Raw genomic sequence first — 20,558 nt, forward strand, 5'->3', positions numbered from 1 at the left:
GTCCCTACTGTCAAGGTGTTACTTCATTTAGAGTAGTCATTAAGATGCCCACATCTGGGGTAGGTATTACAGGGCAGCAGGTGAAGTTGCCATTTGGGATGCCCACAGCCCTTATCAGAGAGCTTGGCACCAAGCCCGGCTGTGATTCTGGCCAAGCTGGCCACTGGTGCACCTGGACTACAGCAGATTATGTGCCAAGTACTTGGCACGAGGGATTGCACGCTCACCCACTGCCCTATGGTACTGTTGAACTTCTCAGATTGATGCTGCAGAACCATAAAACATGAGGTTTGGGAGACTGGGGTGTGACAATTTTTAAAACCCCTTAAGCATTCTACTGGAGATACATATTAAGTGGATAGCTGTATATGTGAGTCTGGAGTTCAGAAACAAGATCAGAACTGGACGTAGACATTCTGAAAGTTTTCCAATCGAAATTTTAATGTTGCCAGCATAGAATGAGTTGAATTTTTACCATGAAAACACTTCAAACTTTAGAAAAGGAGGCAGGAAAAAAAATCCTGAATAGCGATGGGTGGGTGCTGGCACTGTTGCGCAGTGGGTTAACGCCCTGGCCTGAAGCATCCCATATGACCACCAATTCGATACCCGGTTGCTCCACTTTGCATTCAGCTCTCTGCTGTGGCCTAGGAAAGCAGTAGAAGATGGCCAAGTCATTGGGCCCCTGTACTTGCTTGGGAGACCCAGAGGAAGCTCCTGGCTCCTGACTTTGGATCAGCACAGCTCTGGCTGTTGCGGAGTCAACAATCAGAAGGAACACCTCTCCCTCTCTGCCTCTCCTTTCTGTGGAATTCTGACTTTCAAATAAATAAATAAACCTTTAAAAAAAATAGTGATGAGTGAACCTAGACAAAGACCAGAGCAGGAACCTGGAGATTATTATCTCAGAAGAGGGGATGTTGACAGGGGGTGTGATTTACATAAAGACCCAAGCTTTGGACATGTTTATATAGAAATTGCTGGGAGTTTGGGTAATGGGTCCTAAAACAGATATAAACATCTCAAAAATAAAATTAGAAAAAAAAGTTTGATGAATACAAGGGAAAAAATCAAATCATTCCCTGCCATCCATCCATTTCCTAATCAACATTAAGCATAAACTGTGTTGTGATGCCTATAACTGTTGCTAAAATAAGGCATTTTGGTACTGAAGAAGCATGGTCATTGAATTTTCCCCTTTCAAGAGAATTCCATGTAAGCGTGTGTGTTTGATATGTGTCCATATTCCTCAATCCTCCTACTGGAGTACTTTGGCAGAGTCTACCGTCCCTGTGGCCCCAAGTATAATTACAAACTTGCTGTACCCAAGGGCTTCTGCATATTTTTGTTTTCACATTTTAAATTTATCTTCAATTATTTGAAAGTAGGGTGGGGGGTACAGAGATCTCCAAGCCACTGGTGCACTCAACAGCCAGTCTAGGCCAGGCCAAGGCAAAGGGCCAGGAACTCTGTACAGGTCTCCCACATGGGCAGCAGCGACCCAGGCATTGTCAGCTGTCTCCCAGGACAACTCATAAGAAGGAAGATGAAATTCATGAACATTTCACTTATTGACTACTCCCCTCCACGCAATAAAATTTAATGAAAATAAAATATTTTTAAGGAAATTTTGGAGGGGCCAGAACTGTTGCACACCGGGTTAAGCTGCCACCTGCAATGCCAGCATCCTTTATGGGCGCTGGTTCAAGTCCTGGTGCTCCACTTCCGATCAAGCACTGTGCCTTGTGGCCTAGGAAAGCAGTAGAAGATAGCTCAAAAATAAAGAAAATTTGGAGTCCAGTTCTCTTATGTCTTTTCCAAGATCTTGCCTGACATCAGCTATTGAAAAGTCCTGGCTACCAAGTCAGGCAATATTGTCATTTCCCACTTTCTTATAAAATGTTGAGCAAGTGAGTATCAGAATGCCTAGGTCTCTCAAAGTGTCACAAGTTATTTCAATCAGAAATGACCTTTCTAGTCCGAAAGAGTTCTCCCAGGTCCCTGTGACTGCTGCTGTTATGGAGAATCCAAAACAGTCTGGTTTCCTTGGGGCAAATCTCTAAACCATCCTACAGCTGGGGCACACGGAAAAGCCAAAAATGCTTGGCTTTTATGGAGTTAGCTTAACAAAGGGCGTTCAGATTCTAAACGAATATTAATGCGCGCCGGAGCAGTGTAATCAGAGCATGGGATTTTCGTTAGAGGACAAAATGTGAAAGCTACTAGGATGGAATCCGGGATTGCCCCTCGGATACAACCGACTACCAATCAATTTCAAACACAGCACTGAGATTTATTTGCCATCAATGCATAGGACTGAAAGCATGAACCAATAGGTGTGCAGGTCTTGTATTTGCGAACGAATGCGGGGACACTTGTGACGTGACGTCACGCACTAAGCACTCTAAACGAAGTAACATGGCAACAGGATACTGAACTAGCGAGAATAATGGATTACATTAACTCCCAAACACAGCCTCTTTTACAGAAAAAGTGATTGGCTCTGAAAAGAGCCTTTGGGTTTTCGGTGAGCTCACGGCCGAGGTCTTAGGCCCGCTCCCCGCGGATGCGGCGCGCCAGCTGGATGTCTTTGGGCATGATGGTGACGCGCTTGGCGTGGATGGCGCACAGGTTGGTGTCCTCGAAGAGGCCGACGAGGTAGGCCTCGCAGGCCTCCTGCAGCGCCATGACGGCCGAGCTCTGGAAGCGCAGGTCCGTCTTGAAGTCCTGCGCGATCTCGCGCACCAGGCGCTGGAACGGCAGCTTGCGGATGAGCAGCTCGGTGGACTTCTGGTAGCGCCGGATCTCGCGCAGCGCCACCGTGCCGGGCCGGTAGCGGTGCGGCTTCTTGACGCCGCCCGTGGCCGGCGCGCTCTTGCGGGCCGCCTTGGTGGCCAGCTGCTTACGCGGCGCCTTGCCGCCCGTCGACTTACGCGCTGTCTGCTTAGTGCGAGCCATGGCAAGTGTCTTTAAGAGTCGATGGTACAAAATGAAAGCGGCCCCGTATATATAACACGAGTGCCGTTCTGATTGGACAGGGCGCGCACTCAGCTGGGAGTAGGAGCAAAGGGATTGGTGGAAATGCCGATGATGCCGTCACGTGACCCTACTATGGTTTCCGAGCAAATAAGACATTTGCAGATAATCCACCGCTTTGTCTCGGGGTTTCGCCTATTCTGGTCTATTCTGTCCTTATGCGCTTTTTTAAAAAATATTTTTGTTTTCTCCGTTTAATGTCAGTGACGATGGTAGCTCTAACTAGGTGAAAGTTTAATCCTTAGCACCTGAAACAGGCTTGCTTTTGCTCTTTCCAAAAAGGCCCTGGAGCTTTAAAGTGGTTTTTTTTTTAGTGAGTTTTCTTTTTCTTGGAACTCTTAAATTTATAAAAACGAATTTATTACCAATGTTTTGTGTTCTCTAGTTCAACTTTTAGGAGGAACCCCATGACAATTTACTGAGTAACAGTTTAAACGTCGTGTTAAAATTACTAACACTTAATATGCACAATGTAACATTATTATATGCAATCGTCTGGCACTCTTACCATTCCAACTAGTTTGTGTACACTGGTGCGAGTATCTAAACTTGCATCAAAGAGAATACCTGGGATTATAAAATTATTCCTAAAGTCCCCCTGGTACCAGATTTAGTTTTATTCCAAATCACTGGTTAGAATCAGGGCTATAGTTTTTAATGTTGATCTGTAAAAACGGCTGAGTTCTAGATCCTTTGACATACACATTTCCTGAGAAGTTAACATTCAAAATGGTGCTTAGTTTGAATGTTACACGCCTAACCTCAATAAAGCATTCAATTTGCATGCAAATACAAGTTAAATTGTTACAAATGGAAGGAGTTCCCTAAGAGTAAAATTCCTGGAAGCATAAACTCTGGGGAAGCTGCGACTCAATTCATGCTTTAAAGCACTGTGAACTACGTACTTGCAGTGGAAGCTCTTTTATGGAACGTGTGGTGGCTCTGAAAAGAGCCTTTGGTTTAATAGAGGTTATGGACGCCGGCGGCTTTACTTGCCCTTGGCCTTGTGGTGGCTCTCGGTCTTCTTGGGCAGCAGCACGGCCTGGATGTTGGGCAGCACGCCGCCCTGCGCGATGGTGACGCGGCCCAGCAGCTTGTTGAGCTCCTCGTCGTTGCGGATGGCCAGCTGCAGGTGGCGCGGGATGATGCGCGTCTTCTTGTTGTCGCGCGCCGCGTTGCCCGCCAGCTCCAGGATCTCGGCCGTCAGGTACTCGAGCACGGCCGCCAGGTACACCGGGGCGCCGGCGCCCACGCGCTCCGAGTAGTTGCCCTTGCGCAGCAGGCGGTGCACGCGGCCCACGGGGAACTGGAGCCCGGCCCGGGAAGAGCGGGTCTTGGCCTTGGCACGCGCCTTTCCACCTTGTTTACCGCGTCCGGACATCTCAGCAGCGTGGGAGCGTGAACTCACAAAAAGGAAGGATCGTCAAGTGTGGATCTCCAACCCACTTATGAAGTAATTATACTTACAAGCCGAATGCAAAATTCCCTTCGTGATTGGTTCAAACCAGCCATACAATTCTAACCAATTAAAAAGTGAAATCTGGAATCACCTAATTTGCATAGAAGCTTGCTCGAAGACACAACCCGCCCAATCAAACTGCATGATTTTAAGCACCCGTTTTGCATGCAGGCTCTACAAATGCTACTAGCGTTGGTAGCAGACTTCGTCGCGTCCTCTTTCGTTGAGAACTTGGATCTCTTTGTTTAGATCTGTTGCAGCCATGCCTGAGCCCGCGAAGTCTGCGCCGGCCCCGAAGAAGGGCTCCAAGAAGGCGGTGACCAAGGCGCAGAAGAAGGACGGCAAGAAGCGCAAGCGCAGCCGCAAGGAGAGCTACTCGGTCTACGTGTACAAGGTGCTCAAGCAGGTGCACCCCGACACCGGCATCTCGTCCAAGGCCATGGGCATCATGAACTCGTTCGTCAACGACATCTTCGAGCGCATCGCCGGCGAGGCCTCGCGCCTGGCGCACTACAACAAGCGCTCCACCATCACGTCGCGCGAGATCCAGACGGCCGTGCGCCTGCTGCTGCCTGGTGAGCTGGCCAAGCACGCCGTGTCCGAGGGCACCAAGGCCGTCACCAAGTATACCAGCTCCAAGTGAGCGCCCGAATTGGAGCCACTACCCCTCACCCCAAAGGCTCTTTTCAGAGCCAACTCCTTTTTCAGTATAAGAGCTGCACATTTCATGGTATGACTCGCACATTTGATACAGCTTATATCTGGGTTTCCATGTTCCTAGCATATGGTACTAGTACTGTACAAAGTCAGACTACAAATGCGGTGGGTGTGGTGAAAGGTTAATTGCAGATCTCTTGCTTCTGTTCATACTGGCTTTGTTTACTATGGCTAAGGGTGTATCTTGTGGAACAATGGGCAGAAAACTCCAAGTGACTAAGGCCCTGCACTGTTATTTTACAACCATATCCTGAGTCTGTTAGTTTTTTTATTCTTTACTGCATATCAAGGGTTGAAATTGTGAGCCTTAGTGGACAGAGTACTATAAAAGCTGTGTAACTCGCTATTGGGGGGCGCACTCATAAGCAGTGTCGGTCCGGGTTACCTGCTAGGCATGCTCAGTTGCCTCTCATTTTCAATAAAGTTCATGTGTGAATGTCATTGGTTTTTCTAATATTCTATTTTAGCTGACGAATGGGTGCAGCAAGACCTGACAATTCCTTGAACCTTTCGAAGTGCTGCAAAGAAAAGTATTAAGTGGACTGTTGTTGGGACATTGTATGTTGGTCCGTCAAGCTGAGAGGAAAGCACTTTTAAAACTCAATTCCCCGCTTTCTCTTTCAAGATGGCTACTTAGGTAAAGATTTAACTTTCACATTATAAGTACTGATGCTTAAATTTCACCTTTAAAGAAATGTAATTTATTTAAAAGGCAGAGGTGGGGAGGGGGAGAGATTATCTGGTTCATTCCCCCATGGCTATAACAGCTGGGAGTAGGCCAGGCTAAAGCCAGGAGCTTCTTCCTGGTGTCCCATGTGGGTCCAGGGGCCTAAGCAGTTGGACCATCCTCTGCTGCTTTCCCAGGCACTTAAGTAGGGAGCTGGGTCATAAGTGGAACGGCTGGCTTCAAACCAGAGCCATGCTGCCAGCCCCAATGCCACCTTAAGTCTGAATGTTGTGGCTATGAAGGACAAATGTAATTGCCCTAATGTGATTACGCTTATACACATATGGGAAGATCTTACACTCCATATATGGGTATCTGTGTCATAAACAAAATGAAAAAATTTAGATATGTGAATCCTATTGAAATCATACATATATGCAACCTCCTAAGTATTAAAGACTAATGTAGCTCTGCAGTCTGATTTTGATTTCAGCAATTGGCATTTTCTTACTAGTTTTTAGGGTGTCTGGTTTAGGTTCCACAGCAGAGTGTCTTCATTTCATGGAGCAACATTTCTTCCAAATGTTTGTAAAAATCTATTATACATGTCTGGCGAGGCCCAGGCAACTTCAGATGGCTGACAAGGTCACAGCAGAAGGTCTGTCTCAGCAAGGCATGAGAAGGACAGCTGCAGTCCTCTTGGTGGTTTTAGGTTTGTTGGGACCCACACTCTGCATAAGAAAGCCGGAACTTCCTGGTGCTCCCGCTAATGGTAGCTGTATTGCTAATTTTAGGGAGGAGCGCTTAGTCTCATAATCCCTAAAATGTTCATTGCTTTGAAGAATTTTATTCAAGCCAAATGTTAGTGTAGGAGAAGGGATTGATGCTACTATATGCAAGATTGAGCTGTGTGTGGGAAAAAATTAAAAGACAGCAGGCTCCCTGTTATATACTTCCCACTAAAACAAAGATAAATAAAGATTACTAAAGCTTTAATTCAATAGGTGCAACAATGGTTAGAATGTCAACACTGTGGAATAGATCTAAGTGAACATTTAGATAAGTACAATAAAGAAATTAAAGTGTTGGGGCCGGTGCTTTGGCGTAGCAGGTAAAGCTGCCACCTTCAGTGCCAGAATCCTATATGGGCACTGGTTTGAGTCCTGGCTGCTCCACTTCTGAACCAGTTCTCTGCTATGGCCTAGGAAAGGCATAGAAGATGCCCCAAGTTCTTGGGCCCCTACACCCACACTGAAGACCCAGAGGAAGCTCCTGGCTCCTGGCTCCTGGCTCCTGGCTTGGGATTGGTGCAACTCTGGCCATTGCAACCAGTTGGGGAGTGAACCAAGAAGATGGAAAAATAGTGTGTGTGTCTCTCTCTGCCTCTCCTAATCTCTGTGTAATTCTGACTTTCAAATAAATAAATAAATCTTAAAAAAAAGAAATTAAAGAGTTACAGAAAGAGGGGAAACATTAAAAAAGAAAACATTTAAAGGGCTTGCTTTGAACGTTGAGGTTTCTAGTAAAGATTACATTAGGAAGGTAATATTCTAGCTTGTGTGACCTTCTGCATAGCTCAGCTGTACTCCAGGCTTTGGCTTGTGTGGGCAACCCATTGTCTTGCACCTGTCTTGCCCTGAATATGCCCTTGAGAATCAAAGAAATTGGAACTAGATGTACACATAGAATATAGAAGCAACATAAAATACAAGGTCAATAGTTCTAAGAAAATGGACAGCAGACTCGCCATTGTAAGAAGGAAGGATCATTATGTGACTTAAGCTATAAGTCTGGTGCTCGAGAGCTAGAGCCATGCCTTCAGCCTTGCTGTCTTTCATTTCTTCCTGCGCCAACACCTCTCACATCTCTGGGAACCACTGGACCACCTGCAGCTGGACTCTGGCACATGTCAAAACACTGGTTGTCATTACACAAGAATATAGTGTAGATAGAAAAATTCACCTCACATTGTCAAGGAACTCCATCTCTTGCAAATGGTTTTATAATATATTTTTTCACTGTAATTATTTGGCTGTTTCAACAAGTATGTCTATCAGGTGTGAGAACTGAACTTCCAGTCAGAATGTTTTCCTACGGTTAGCCATGTCTTCATCAAATGGAAAGCCCTGCAGCCCTGTAGAGGTCTCCACACTGCTGAGCACTTTCACATTGATTGTCTCCTCTCTCCAGAGCAAGCACATTCCCTACCCAACTTGAAGTGTCCTGAACCAGCTCAAAGGACTGGCTGAACTAGAACAAGGAAAGAACTGTATCTGAGTGTCCCATTAGGATGTTGGTGGAGCTGGACACCAGAAGTTGGGCCATGTGGCCACCTGGCTTTCAGCAATGGCAGCGGGAGCCAGGGCATAGGATGTACATCAGGGTGTAGATCACGCCATTTTCCTAACATCCACTTGTGGCCACATTAAGACCTCCCAGCTGCACCAGCCCCTGAGAGCCCACTCCCCACTGCCTAGCTATTTATTCCCATTCCACAGCTCAGATCAAATTGGAAGTAACTTATTTTGCTGAAAACACATGACATTTTATTCTAACACTGATTTTGAAGGAATTTCTCATTAAATCTTCGAAGATCACTACCTTTAAAAATATTCCTTTGTAACTTGCTGAACTTATTTTCGCAATTTAGTTTAACAGGTTTCTGGGTAATCAGTATTCAATGAAACAGCAATGGGTAATTAGTACTTGTTTTAGATGAATGCAATTTTAATTTTAATGAAATTCAGATAGATATATGATATAATATCAGCATCTTAAGTCATTTAGGTGTAACTACTAATTTAAATTGGGTAAAGGCAAATAAATGTGTCTAAATGTATACTTTTCTATATTCAACATTTTCTATATTCAACATGTTATTTGGGTTAGTTTATAAACTGTCTATGAAATAGTACAACATTGCTTAGAGTAACTCAGGCTGAAATTTGATGTTACCTTATTTAAAATTGTCTTAGTTTGGAGATCTTTTAACATTTTTTTTCTTTTTGACAGGCAGAGTGGACAGTGAGAGAAAGAGAGAGACAGAGAGAAAGGTCTTCCTTTGCCATTGGTTCACCCTCCAGTGGCTACAGTGGCCAGCACGCTGCGGCCGGCGCATCGCACTGATCCAAAGCCAGGAGCCAGGTGCTTCTCCTGGTCTCCCATGCGGGTGCAGGGCCCTAAGACTTGGACCATCCTCCACTGCACAAACAGGCCATAGCAGAGAGCTGGACTGGAAGAGGAGCAACCGGGACAGAATCTGGCGCCCCAACCGGGCCTAGAACCTGGTGTGCTGGAGCTGCGGCTCACTAGGCTAATCCTCTGCCTTCTGCCGGCCTTAACAGGATATTTCAAAATGTAAATCAAGGACACTGGCAGATGGAATACATCACAAGTCCACTAACCTTTTTTTTTTTTTTTTTTTTTTTTTTTTTTTTTTTTTTTTTTTTGACAGGCAGAGTGGATAGTGAGAGAGAGAGAGAGACAGGTCTTCCTTTGCCATTTGTTCACTCTCCAATGGCCGCTGCGGCCAGCCACCACGCTGATCTGATGGCAGGAGGCAGATGCTTCTCCTAGTCTCCCATGGGGTGCAAGGCCCAAGCACTTGGGCCATCCTCCACTGCACTCCCTGGCCACAGCAGAGAGCTGTCCTGGAAGAGGGACAACCGGGACAGAATCCGGCGCCCCGACCGGGACTAGAACCTGTTGTGCCAGAGCCGCTAGGTGGAGGATTAGCCTAGTGAGCCACGGCGCCGGCTTAACCTATTTTTCTTTGACATAGAATTAGAATCTGATCCTCTGTTAAAGCAATGTATTAATCTATTATGTTCTTTTGATATCTGTTAAATTCTAATTGTTTGAAAACAACTTAGTTTTTATTAAGAGCTATGGGTTATTTAAATATGTGCTTATTTTCAAACATTTGAATAATCACCTTGTAACAATGATCAGATTTGGTCCATATTATGTCATGATGTTAAGGGATCTTATTTCAACCAGATATTTTGGATTTTGAGCCTTCTTGGCATTCTTGAAAGGCATTCAGAAAATCAAAAGTCAAAGTTCCAATGATTTTGGACTCTGAAATTTCCAGTAAATATTGAAATTCAATTTTTTTCCAGTTTGGGCCTAACTGGGAAAAATCAGACATATGTCTCTAATCTTGTAGAGACACCAACTAATCAGGCTATTTGGACTATATTAGAAGTACTGTCAAGATGTGAAGTGGTGCTAAATTTTAAGTTTCTGTAATATAAAATGATATTGATACAGATGTCTGAGAATTAAGAAGTCTAATGATCTTCTGTTACTAGACATCATGGTTATCTTAAAGAGAAAGCCACAGAAGCCTAAAAGGGCTAAATGCTTTGTAAAATCCTACAGATGCTTTCAAAAATACTATGTGAATTAAGCAAATACCCCTTGTTGGTGAATGAATTTATAATTTTAAACGTGGCAATTTAAAGTCTTTTGTCATCCACAGTTTTATATACGATTTGCTGCTCATAAAACTAAAGCGTTGTTGGTTCTGTGTTCAGCTGTCCTCCTATAGGTTCCGATGGAGTTTTCCAGCCACTTCCTATTATATTCAGTACTTTGGGATGGCTCTGCAAACAGATGAAGTCAATAATGTATTATAGGTACCAACTGAGAGAAAGTATGGCTAACTGAGGTTACTAAGAACAGAAAGTAATTCGAATCAATTGGTAATTTACAAAAGGAGTTAGATTTGTAAAAAGCTATTATTGAAACTGTTATATTGTTCTATTATGTTATGTTATATGGGTATACATATTGTATGTCTACATGGAAAATTTATTAAGAGTTTTATTTTAATTGGCTAATAGATAAGAGTGCCCATGGATTTGAAAAGGTAAAATTAAAGTTATATTTGATTCATGTGACCTGAATCTGTATCAGATGTTTTAAATTTGTTGGTGGAAAGAAACTAGAAACATTTTATAGGCTTGTGCTTAAGTTTGCTGGTTAAACAAGCTACACCATGTTAGATATTTAAGAGATGTTTCCAAAAACATGTATTCTTAAAATTTATAGAAGGCATTGGACCTTCTGTTAAATGTTTTCCTAAGTTGTTATCTAATGGTCGAAATTGCTTGCTAAGTTTTCATTTGATACGGCTATTGTCAGTAAGCGATCTGAGACTGGCACCCCCATTTCTCTACTCTAAGCCCAACTTGTTCTTTCATTTCTCTATTCACTTCAATGTAGGAAACTAATTCTATTCTGAAGGACTCTCCAAGATGCAAAATTTGATCTTCATATCTTAGGAAAAAGATGGCAAACATTTTCTGTAATAGCATAGCCAAAATGAAAGCTTAAATTATAATTTCATAGCTAGATTTACTTTGCCATCAGTGAAGTAAACAATAAACGGGGAAAACCTCCATTTCAGACCCAAAAGGGAGAGAAAGTTTCAAAGTAAGGACATAGCTTTCCTCATGGGCATTGTCTACCTCATAAAAACTACTATCAGAACATGCCCATGACTGTAGACTTCTAGTTTAGGCCACCGAAGAATAGAGATGGGACTTGAGCACCCCTTTGACTTGCATCCTCTAATCTGCTTTGACAAAAACCAGGAGGAAAAGAAAGCTAGGCATCAGAAGCAAAGTAAAGATAGCTCTGTACAGTGATCTGCTATCAAGGAGACCCAACAGGCCAATCCACTGCAGTGGCTTTCAATGTGGTAAGCCTGGGCTTCAGCAGAAGTCAGCATGAAGAGCCCTGGCAGCTCTACCAGCCAAGAGTTGGGTCACTGGAAATGGACCTGCCCTGGAGTCGAAGGACACCCAGGTCAAAGCCACAGACCTTGCTGGCTCCAAGCTGAAAAGCTCTTCACTTGGCCCAGCTTCCAAGGTGACCACTGCTGCTGAGGGGATGGCCAAGTAGTGTCAGTTACATTGCAGGCAGAACTATAAATTCCCTGTTAGAGATGCCACCTGCCTTTACCTGGCCAGCTCTCCTCCCAGGCCATCTAGGTAATGGAAGTCAACTGGGTGCCTTCCCCAAGGAGGTTCACACCTCCCTTAGGATGTACTCCATGAAGAGATAGATAGGTCTGGGACTTATAACTTACAAGGCCTTAAAGCCCACCTGATTGTTATCAGGCCCCTCCTGTCAGGCTGTATTTGCCTCTCAATCTGAGAACTCACTTAGGGCTTAGACAGCAGCTTTATTAGGTTCTCTAATCATGACCCTGTCCTTTGCATCTAGCCCACTTGGGCCTCATTCCTTTGTAATCATAGCCTCTACTCTAACACCAACAGATCTACTCCCAACCTGTGTGTACTGATGGGCCTCTCCCACACTTAATGTTGTATGATTGTTCAGAATTTCTCTACAGACAAACCCCGCTACCTGCAAAAGTTAAGTGGCCTTTCTCCCAGTCTTGGCTGGGATCAGCTGTAAGCCACATCCATCAAACTGTCTTCACAAGGGTCCAGAAAACCCCCTCATTTCCTCTCCTCTATGAAATCCTTTCATTACTTGGTTGATGCCTCTCTTAGGATCATTAGTTGCTATTCTCAATTGTGTACTACAGTGTCTGTTTAAATGTTTTTAGCAGGTGATAATGGAACAAATCAAGACCTTCAGCAAACCGGCTGTCAATCAAATGGTGCTAGAGGGATATACCCGGCTCCCCACCCAGGAGACAGCAGCTTGAGGCATCGCCCCATGTCAGCAGGAAGTAGCTCTAAAGACAGATCATCATCCCTCTACCCCTCCTGGACTTTTGGGACTAATGTAATCCCATACAACTTCTGGTTTATAAAAAACTAAAGGAGGGAATGTTAAGAAATTGGCGCAGTTTGATCTATGGTGGGATCTACACCTGATTTACATCCTAGGCCCCCTTCCCACCACCATTGCTGAAAGCCAGGTCGCCACATGGCCAAACCACCGGTGTCAAGCTCCACCCCCATCCTAATGGGATTCACTGCTCCTGATTCCCTGTCTGCCATCTGGCAAAGTTTTAAAAGGACCTGTTCCTGAACACGTGTTCGGCTTCTCTCTTCTCTCTTCTCTCCTGCTCACTCTCTCTAGCCTCCTCTTTTCCTCTCTCCTTTCTCCTCTTTCTCTCTTACTCTCCTTTTCCCTCTTTGCCCCTTCCCTCCAGGCTGCTGCGTTTTCCCCAATAAACCCTTTTCCTTACTCTGGTGTTTGCTGTGTTTTGTGACAGCCTAACAGAAATACATAACATCTGAGGCCTCCGGGCTCTCCTCCAAATCCTCTCATTTTTCATGGCTCTTAGAACACATGTGCAAATGCAGGAACTCCTATCAGTCAATATCCAATCAGAAAAACAGCAACTAGGAAATTATTTTTATAGAAATAACAACAATTATACAGGTGTTGGGAGAAGTAAAGTAAAAGCAGATCTGATGTATCTAGCACCAATGAAAAACCAGGAGTCCTCTAGGATTGGGGGCACAAAGCAAAATACTAGATCCTCAAGGTTTTGGAAGCTGACTGGTAGTCAGGGCTCAGAACTCCATGGTGGTGGTAGGGCGGGGTAGAGCTCATGGCTGACACCAGGGTGGCATACCTTTGGTATGATAATACAGTACTGTTCTGATTGACCGCCTGCCTGTAAGCCCTCCTAAGTGTTCCTAATTTTCACAGTGTAACAGGAATCCATCTGCGGAAGAAAAAATGGTACTAAATGAAAGATTAATTGAAGGTTTGTGCAGAGTCCTAGAGTCATTATCATAGATTATAGAAAGGATAGGGGTTTAAAGCAGACATAGGGATTAAGTGACTGCCCACATGGGCTCTTTCTTATCTGCCTCACACACAGCTAGCTTCCACAGCGGTAAATAACAGAAGGGCCAGTCACTTCTAATCAATCTTGGAAAGGATGTACCATGTTTCCTGCTATATTGCCTGGATCACCTCCGGTAGACAGCAGCTAAAATGCCTTCCAAAATCCCAGGTTCCGGAGTCAGCCCCTTGCATGTTTAGTTGTGATTCGCTTTAATAAAATCAAAATGGCTTCCACAAAAATTTGTACAACCTTTATAATTTCCATTTTAAAACGTGCCTCTGGCTTCCACTTTCTTCCCACTACCTTTCTATAATCTGTGACTTTCCTGTGAAGAGGGCCACAGGGAAAAGGACTGTGCCTTGTACACACTCAGCCTCAACTGCAATTAGCAGTGCAAAGCTAGGATATGGGATGGGAGTAGGCAAAAATCAATGACATTACCCTACTGCAGGAAAAACAAGTGCATTGGGGGGCATATTAGAATACTGGGATGATGACCAGACATCCTAGAATCCATCATCACATGAAAAGTCAGTTAAACGCATGGCAAAGAAAACTTTTTAGACAATCATGACCACCTTAACAGAATTTACTGTGAAACTAACATTCCAAAGGAAAACAGCTTGTCCGTAAGATTACATTTGTGCTTCCTTAAATTACCAATTAAGATGTGTTACAGCGCTTTAAACAAGAAAGGGAGTGGCCCTGAAAAGAGCCTTTGGGTTTCTGAAAGCAAGAGACTGTTCACTTGGAGCTGGTGTACTTGGTGACGGCCTTGGTGCCCTCGGACACGGCGTGCTTGGCCAGCTCGCCGGGCAGCAGCAGGCGCACGGCCGTCTGGATCTCGCGCGACGTGATGGTGGAGCGCTTGTTGTAGTGCGCCAGGCGCGAGGCCTCGCCGGCGATGCGCTCGAAGATGTCGTTGACGAACGAGTTCATGATGCCCATGGCCTTGGACGAGATGCCGGTGTCGGGGTGCACCTGCTTGAGCACCTTGTACACGTAGACCGAGTAGCTCTCCTTGCGGCTGCGCTTGCGCTTCTTGCCGTCCTTCTTCTGCGCCTTGGTCACCGCCTTCTTGGAGCCCTTCTTCGGGGCCGGCGCAGACTTCGCGGGCTCAGGCATGATGGGAACTCTCAGTGGAAACGCAGAAAACCTTCAGATGACTGCCTGTCCCTGGAGTCCTCTTTTATAGAGCTCCTATGCAAATAAGGTATGCTCAAATACCCAGTTCTGATTTGAAAGCAGATTAGTGATGTCAAATATGTAAAATAATTGCATCATACCCTCGTTCTTATTGGTCCTTTTGTCAGTAGTTAATTTCAACCAATAGAATCACCCGTTTTACACTTCCACCCACCGCTATAACTGGCTTCTTCAACGTCCCCTTGCACTCCGTGTTCTCTTTAACCGGTGAATCAGCATGTCTGGTCGCGGCAAGCAGGGCGGCAAGGCGCGCGCCAAGGCCAAGACCCGCTCCTCCCGGGCCGGGCTCCAGTTCCCCGTGGGCCGCGTGCACCGCCTGCTGCGCAAGGGCAACTACGCCGAGCGGGTGGGCGCCGGCGCCCCGGTGTACCTGGCGGCCGTGCTCGAGTACCTGACGGCCGAGATCCTGGAGCTGGCGGGCAACGCGGCGCGCGACAACAAGAAGACGCGCATCATCCCGCGCCACCTGCAGCTGGCCATCCGCAACGACGAGGAGCTCAACAAGCTGCTGGGCCGCGTCACCATCGCGCAGGGCGGCGTGCTGCCCAACATCCAGGCCGTGCTGCTGCCCAAGAAGACCGAGAGCCACCACAAGGCCAAGGGCAAATAAAAATAGCTCAAGACAGCGTGACCCCCCCCCCCTCAGGTGCACAAATCAAAGGCTCTTTTCAGAGCCACCCACTCTTTTCTGTAAAGTGCTGGAATACTTTTAAACGTCCCAGTATCCTGTTTTTATGCATCTTCATGGGTATTTATTGCTCGGTAGGTATTTATTCCACATGAGAGATAAGTTAGTTTGCTGAACCACTAGTTCATGTACCCCATTTATTAAAAGTACAAAATACAGAAATGGAAGTTAGTCTGGAATTGCTTTATGTGCAAGATATAGAGCTGTAGATTATGTAATACAATACCATACCGAGTTCTATAAAGTATCACTATGACCCTAATTGTGTACTCGGATAAGTATACAAAGAATACCTACTACACAAACCAAGGCGTGTGCTGCGTGTTCATAGACAATTGCTCTCAAGGAAACTCCAGAATTCGAGTAGAATGACAGAACAAAGAAAGATGTCTGCCCAATCACACTTCAGGCGGGATTTTTAAATTGTGCGTGTGACAGCATCTAAATTTTTCAAGAATTCTCTGTTCTTTTTCTTGCCAGAAAACGCAATTAGCAAGGTACTTTAAAGTCATCATAAAATTAAGCTTTGCCTTTATGATAGAAATTTAAAAGTAAACCAAAAAATGAGATACTCAGTGTTGAGGGAATGCAATTAAGTTCTCCCAGAAGTTTCTGAAGACCAATCAGATCTCAGCATGGGACTCATTAAAGCAAGCAGTTCTAGCCCTATACACAGGATTTTCACCAGGATGCTCTTCTATCCTCATGGCCCGCAAGAAAGCGGGGCCGTGGACAACCCAAGGCGGAGGACACCCGCGAGCAGCTGGCCACCAAGGAGATGGAGTGCGCGTCCAGCTGGCTCTCTCAAGCCACGCCTCCAGCGCGCGGTGTCCCGGATGGCGCCGGATTTCAGCACTGCCCTGGGCTTCCGGAGTTCCATCAGCCAAGCAGACACTGCTGCAGGCGGCCTGTAAGCCTCCCCCGCGGGGCCTTTGACTTGGACTTGGGAGCCTCTTGTGGCTTGTACCCGCGTCGGGGAGAAGGCAAACTCAGAGCTTTCATTTCATCTCAATTGAAAGGCTCTTTGCAGAGCCAAGCACTTTGTCAGTAGAAGCTATATAAGTGCATTCATTTATTTTACCTTCCCTGCTAAAAAAGAGTTTCTTTGCAAAGACTGGAATGAATGAGATCTGTAGACGTGAATTTTGTAACATTGTATCCAGTAAAGGTTTCATGATAACTAGCTGTGTAATGGTGCGTAACTTATTACTCAGCAAACTGCCTCACTTCTCTCTTCACAAGTGCTCTGTCAAATCAGACTGCTCAATTTGGTGAGGTCAGAATTGGGATGAATTCTAGGTAAATTGTTAAAAGTGAGGGTGTCATACTGATAATAGAACTTGCCTCTGATCAGCTCCATGGAGTGCAAAAGAAAAAAGAAAAAAAAAAAAAAAAACAGTACATGTATAATTCCTTGTACTGAGGCCAAAGACTAGTATAGCCAAATGATTTTATAAAGTTCCTTCAACAAAGTGGGTAGGCTTCAATAGCCTAAAAACCAAGCACAGACCTGTCTTTCAACAAGGAGAAATTGACCTTTCCTGCCATTACCTTATGACACTTATCAAAGTGTAAAATTCCAAGTGATGAACAAAGATTCAAATAAATAATGTTTCCAATATATAATTCATCCATAAAAGAACAATAAATAAACCTACTTCAAAGAAAAAAAGATTATTAAGTATATATGATACATAGTTTCTGAAAGGAAGAAAGTCGCCAAGACAAATTGAGATCAGAAAGGTTTATGTCCTTTACAATTGCATTGTAAGCTTTGGGTTATGTTTTGTATTGGACAAAGATAATTTCTATCTCTAATGGACAGAAATAATGGCAGTCATCAATATCCTCCAAATCATCATCGAAAAACACAGGCCCAGCGGCCTTGATAAATCGTGAAACAGAAGCATATTCCCCAAGACAAAAAGTTGAGTATGCGGTTTAGACTAAGCTTTCCCACAACAATGAAAGCGAATACAGGCCATTCTTTACCCTAAGTCTAGGATTTTCCTATGTCTTGACAGGGCTCAGAGCTGTCCTACACTGCCCAAAGACCTCTCAATGTCCTCACTGATCCCAAGGCTGCTGAAAAAATTGCTTCCCTACCTGCATTTTCCACCTTCCCATCACATGCTCACTGATGATGACTTACAATGATACTGGGGGATTAGGGCCGAATTTCCCAGGCCTGAAAAATGTGAGAGGACCTGCACCTTGCAGAACCCTCTGAACAGCCAAGCAAGTCACGGGACAGTTCTTGTGAGCCTTTTATGTCACAAAGGCACAATTGGAAATCAGGAGATATAACATGAACACCTATCAAAGAATGCATTCAATTCATCCACAAAGGAAACAACATGCAAAATGCCAATAGGCTTAAAGAGCATTCAGGAAATTACAGTATTTTTATAGGAAATTTATCTAGGAAAAGATTGTGGAATGTGATTAAGGCAAAAGTAATTCATGTGCAAAAGGTCATAAATTTGGGGAGCTATATATGTTCTACGGAATGGAAGTCATTTCTTTTACTACTAGGTAAAAGCCTATAAGTTATGCTGCTTGCCAGGCTACAACCAGCAACTTCACTAAGTGCATTTTATAACCCTTCTGGCTTAACATTCAAGTTTAATTTTATACATATATATGTGTGTATATATATATACATATATATCTTATGACACTTTTCAAAGTGTAAAATTCCAAGTGATGAACAAAGATTCAAATAAATAATGTTTCCAATATATAATTCATCCATAAAAGAATAAGAAATAAACCTACTTCAAAGAAATAAAGAAGGTTATTAAGCATATATAATATATAATTTTTGAAAGGAAGAAAGTCACCAAGGCAACATATATATTGGAGCAAAGCAAGATATAAGTCAAAGACCTCCTGCTGCAGCAGCCCAGAGCAGAGGCTCCAAGAGAGGAAGACCACTGAACAATGTTTCTTACACTATAAACCCTTCTTAGAAAAAAAAAAAAAAAAAAAAAGGATCTTACTTCCTTAATTCCATCTTCCTTGGCCTTCACCTAGGTTCCAGGAATAATCATTCATGGCCCTCATTGCTTCCCTAAAATGCCTTTGAGCTTCCAGAGTGATTTGTTTTCTTCTTCTTTCAACTATCACAAGGTACATTCTTTTTTACATGCATCGAAGTTTACACTTGGAGGATGCAAATGGCTTTAATAATTAAGTTTGGATACTGTTCTTCAAAAAGCTAGGCTCATGGAAAAAGCTGGATTAGTATAGAATCTCAAGTAATCTCTATCCACTGATCTCCTGCCATTGAAGAAACAGATGTTAATAACTTTTCTAGCTGTCTATCTTTTCTTTCCTTGACGAGTAGCAGTTTCTTTGATAGCTTCTCTTTGTTCACTTATGTGACATTACTTTTAATTAATTTAATTAATGCTTAATTCTAGTTTGAATCCAATATCTACTGGATTTCTGAAAAATAGAAAATGCCCATTTTGATTCAAAGGTATACTACCAATATTTGGTAAGGAGTCAAGAAACAGGACAAAGTAAGAATCCTTGCAGAGTGCTACCTATAAAAAGTAATGCAAGCGATATATGTCATTTTGAAATTTCCAGTAACCACATTTGAAAAAGTGTGAAGAAGCATGTGAAATTATTTGACTAATATATTTAATACCGACTGTCAAAATGTTATCACTTCAGTGTATAATTAGTGTAAAAGCATTATTATTGTAATATTTTACATTTCTCTTTTCAGCCTATCTTCCAACTTGGTTGTATTCTCTCTCAGCTCCCAATAAATGTTCATTGGAAACCATTTGTTCTGCATTTAGATCTCACAAACTTTGCTGTTGAAAAATTGAAATATTTGGGTTTTTCAAACACACCTCACACATCCCAATCACTCTCAGCTTTCATTTAACAAAAAAATGGAAATTTAACAAAGTAAATGACTCAGGACCATGGCAGTGTCTGTGCCCTGCAGTGCCAAGGTCATCCCTGGTATAGCATCAGTGGTTAAGCTCAATGTCTTATCTGAGTGAATGTTCCAGACACTCTCCAGGGCCACCCACCTGTTCCCAAGAAAGGGCTGGTAACTTCCAAGTCGTGTTTCAGCACTCTGGGCCTTTCAGTAAAGGGCTCTGGGATGACCGACGCTTCCCCAAGTGTCTGGGAATTCGCCCCTCACCTACCCTGTTTTCCAGGAGTCCCTGCTCTATATCCCTGACAGCAGGTCCGTGCCACTTAGTCTTGGATAGTCTTTTTGTACCTCAAACAATCCAGCTTTTCAGATTATCTACCCCAGCATATTACAGACTTTTAATATACAGAGCTATTCTTATTGCTCCTTTTAGAGAAAAAAAAAAAAAAACACTTTCTCTTAGGAGGAGAAAATGAGGCTCCCATATCGAAAAGGCCTTCCTTCTTCCAGGACAGAAACTTGCTTACCCTCAGACATGGGGACAGCAGGCAGAGGAAAATGGGAATGAACTTTATTTAATCCTTATCTTCTGTGTTACTTTCACACCACCAGCTGCCCTTGCCCAAACCCTATTTGGTTTTCATGTTTGCATAATTTATCACTGTTCAGTATATAACTAGTCTGTTTTGCTTCTCTGGGCTTTCATTTCTTTATGAACTCTGTTATGTCATGTACAACGAATATCATACATTTGTGTGTTTTTCCCTTGTAAATCCATCATTTTTTGCAGGGTCTGAGCCAAGAAATTTGAAAGATAGAAAGAAAAGGACCTTCTATGCTTTCCTGTTGTTTCTACAGGAGGTCACAGGCAATGGCCCACTTGCAAGTACCTCAAAAATCCAAGGCACCCTCTTAAGCTAACACAGAGTCCTGCCTGCAGGCAATCTGAACAGATCACAGTCTAAGAGGCTGAATAGAGGAGGGGACAGGGGAGGGCCTGAAGCTATGCTGGTTAACTCTCTTTTGTTCTTAGGCATATTGTATTTTTCCTGCTCATTACTGTAATCAGGTAGCCAATCCCCCCCCCCACCCCCC

The 20,558-nt window shown here is 43.8% G+C and overlaps 5 protein-coding genes across 5 annotated transcripts; 2 read left to right on the forward strand and 3 right to left on the reverse strand.

The window, feature by feature from the left end:
- Window positions 1-2,494: 2,494 nt before the first annotated feature.
- On the reverse strand, window positions 2,495-3,884 carry LOC100345425 (histone H3.1). The gene has a single exon (XM_089334387.1). It carries the CDS (start codon window positions 2,956-2,958, stop codon window positions 2,548-2,550), a length of 411 nt encoding a protein of 136 aa, XP_089190513.1. The 5' UTR covers window positions 2,959-3,884; the 3' UTR covers window positions 2,495-2,547.
- A 140-nt stretch (window positions 3,885-4,024) lies between these two features.
- On the reverse strand, window positions 4,025-4,417 carry LOC100345168 (histone H2A type 1-B). Its single transcript, XM_089334389.1, has one exon. It carries the CDS (start codon window positions 4,415-4,417, stop codon window positions 4,025-4,027), a length of 393 nt encoding a protein of 130 aa, XP_089190515.1.
- Window positions 4,418-4,663: 246 nt separating this feature from the next.
- Window positions 4,664-5,653, forward strand: LOC100344914 (histone H2B type 1-C/E/F/G/I). The gene has a single exon (XM_008262471.5). The coding sequence runs from the start codon at window positions 4,758-4,760 to the stop codon at window positions 5,136-5,138; it is 381 nt and encodes a 126-aa protein (XP_008260693.1). The 5' UTR covers window positions 4,664-4,757; the 3' UTR covers window positions 5,139-5,653.
- Window positions 5,654-14,222: 8,569 nt separating this feature from the next.
- On the reverse strand, window positions 14,223-14,849 carry LOC100348578 (histone H2B type 1-C/E/F/G/I). Its single transcript, XM_008262473.5, has one exon. It carries the CDS (start codon window positions 14,788-14,790, stop codon window positions 14,410-14,412), a length of 381 nt encoding a protein of 126 aa, XP_008260695.1. The 5' UTR covers window positions 14,791-14,849; the 3' UTR covers window positions 14,223-14,409.
- A 96-nt stretch (window positions 14,850-14,945) lies between these two features.
- Window positions 14,946-15,509, forward strand: LOC100344660 (histone H2A type 1-E). Its single transcript, XM_051855033.3, has one exon. It carries the CDS (start codon window positions 15,089-15,091, stop codon window positions 15,479-15,481), a length of 393 nt encoding a protein of 130 aa, XP_051710993.1. The 5' UTR covers window positions 14,946-15,088; the 3' UTR covers window positions 15,482-15,509.
- The last annotated feature ends 5,049 nt before the right edge of the window (window positions 15,510-20,558 follow it).

The sequence above is a fragment of the Oryctolagus cuniculus genome, chromosome 5, assembly GCF_051225735.1.
Source record: "Oryctolagus cuniculus isolate XC-2025 breed Fujian yellow rabbit chromosome 5, ASM5122573v1, whole genome shotgun sequence".
In the NCBI taxonomy this organism is placed as follows: Eukaryota; Metazoa; Chordata; class Mammalia; order Lagomorpha; family Leporidae; genus Oryctolagus; species Oryctolagus cuniculus.

Bases quoted from the DNA above. Each gene is read 5' to 3' on its own strand.
- LOC100344914 (XM_008262471.5), top strand. From the start codon at position 4,758: ATGCCTGAGCCCGCGAAGTCTGCGCCGGCCCCGAAGAAGGGCTCCAAG.
- LOC100344660 (XM_051855033.3), top strand. From the start codon at position 15,089: ATGTCTGGTCGCGGCAAGCAGGGCGGCAAGGCGCGCGCCAAGGCCAAG.
- LOC100348578 (XM_008262473.5), bottom strand. From the start codon at position 14,790: ATGCCTGAGCCCGCGAAGTCTGCGCCGGCCCCGAAGAAGGGCTCCAAG.
- LOC100345168 (XM_089334389.1), bottom strand. From the start codon at position 4,417: ATGTCCGGACGCGGTAAACAAGGTGGAAAGGCGCGTGCCAAGGCCAAG.
- LOC100345425 (XM_089334387.1), bottom strand. From the start codon at position 2,958: ATGGCTCGCACTAAGCAGACAGCGCGTAAGTCGACGGGCGGCAAGGCG.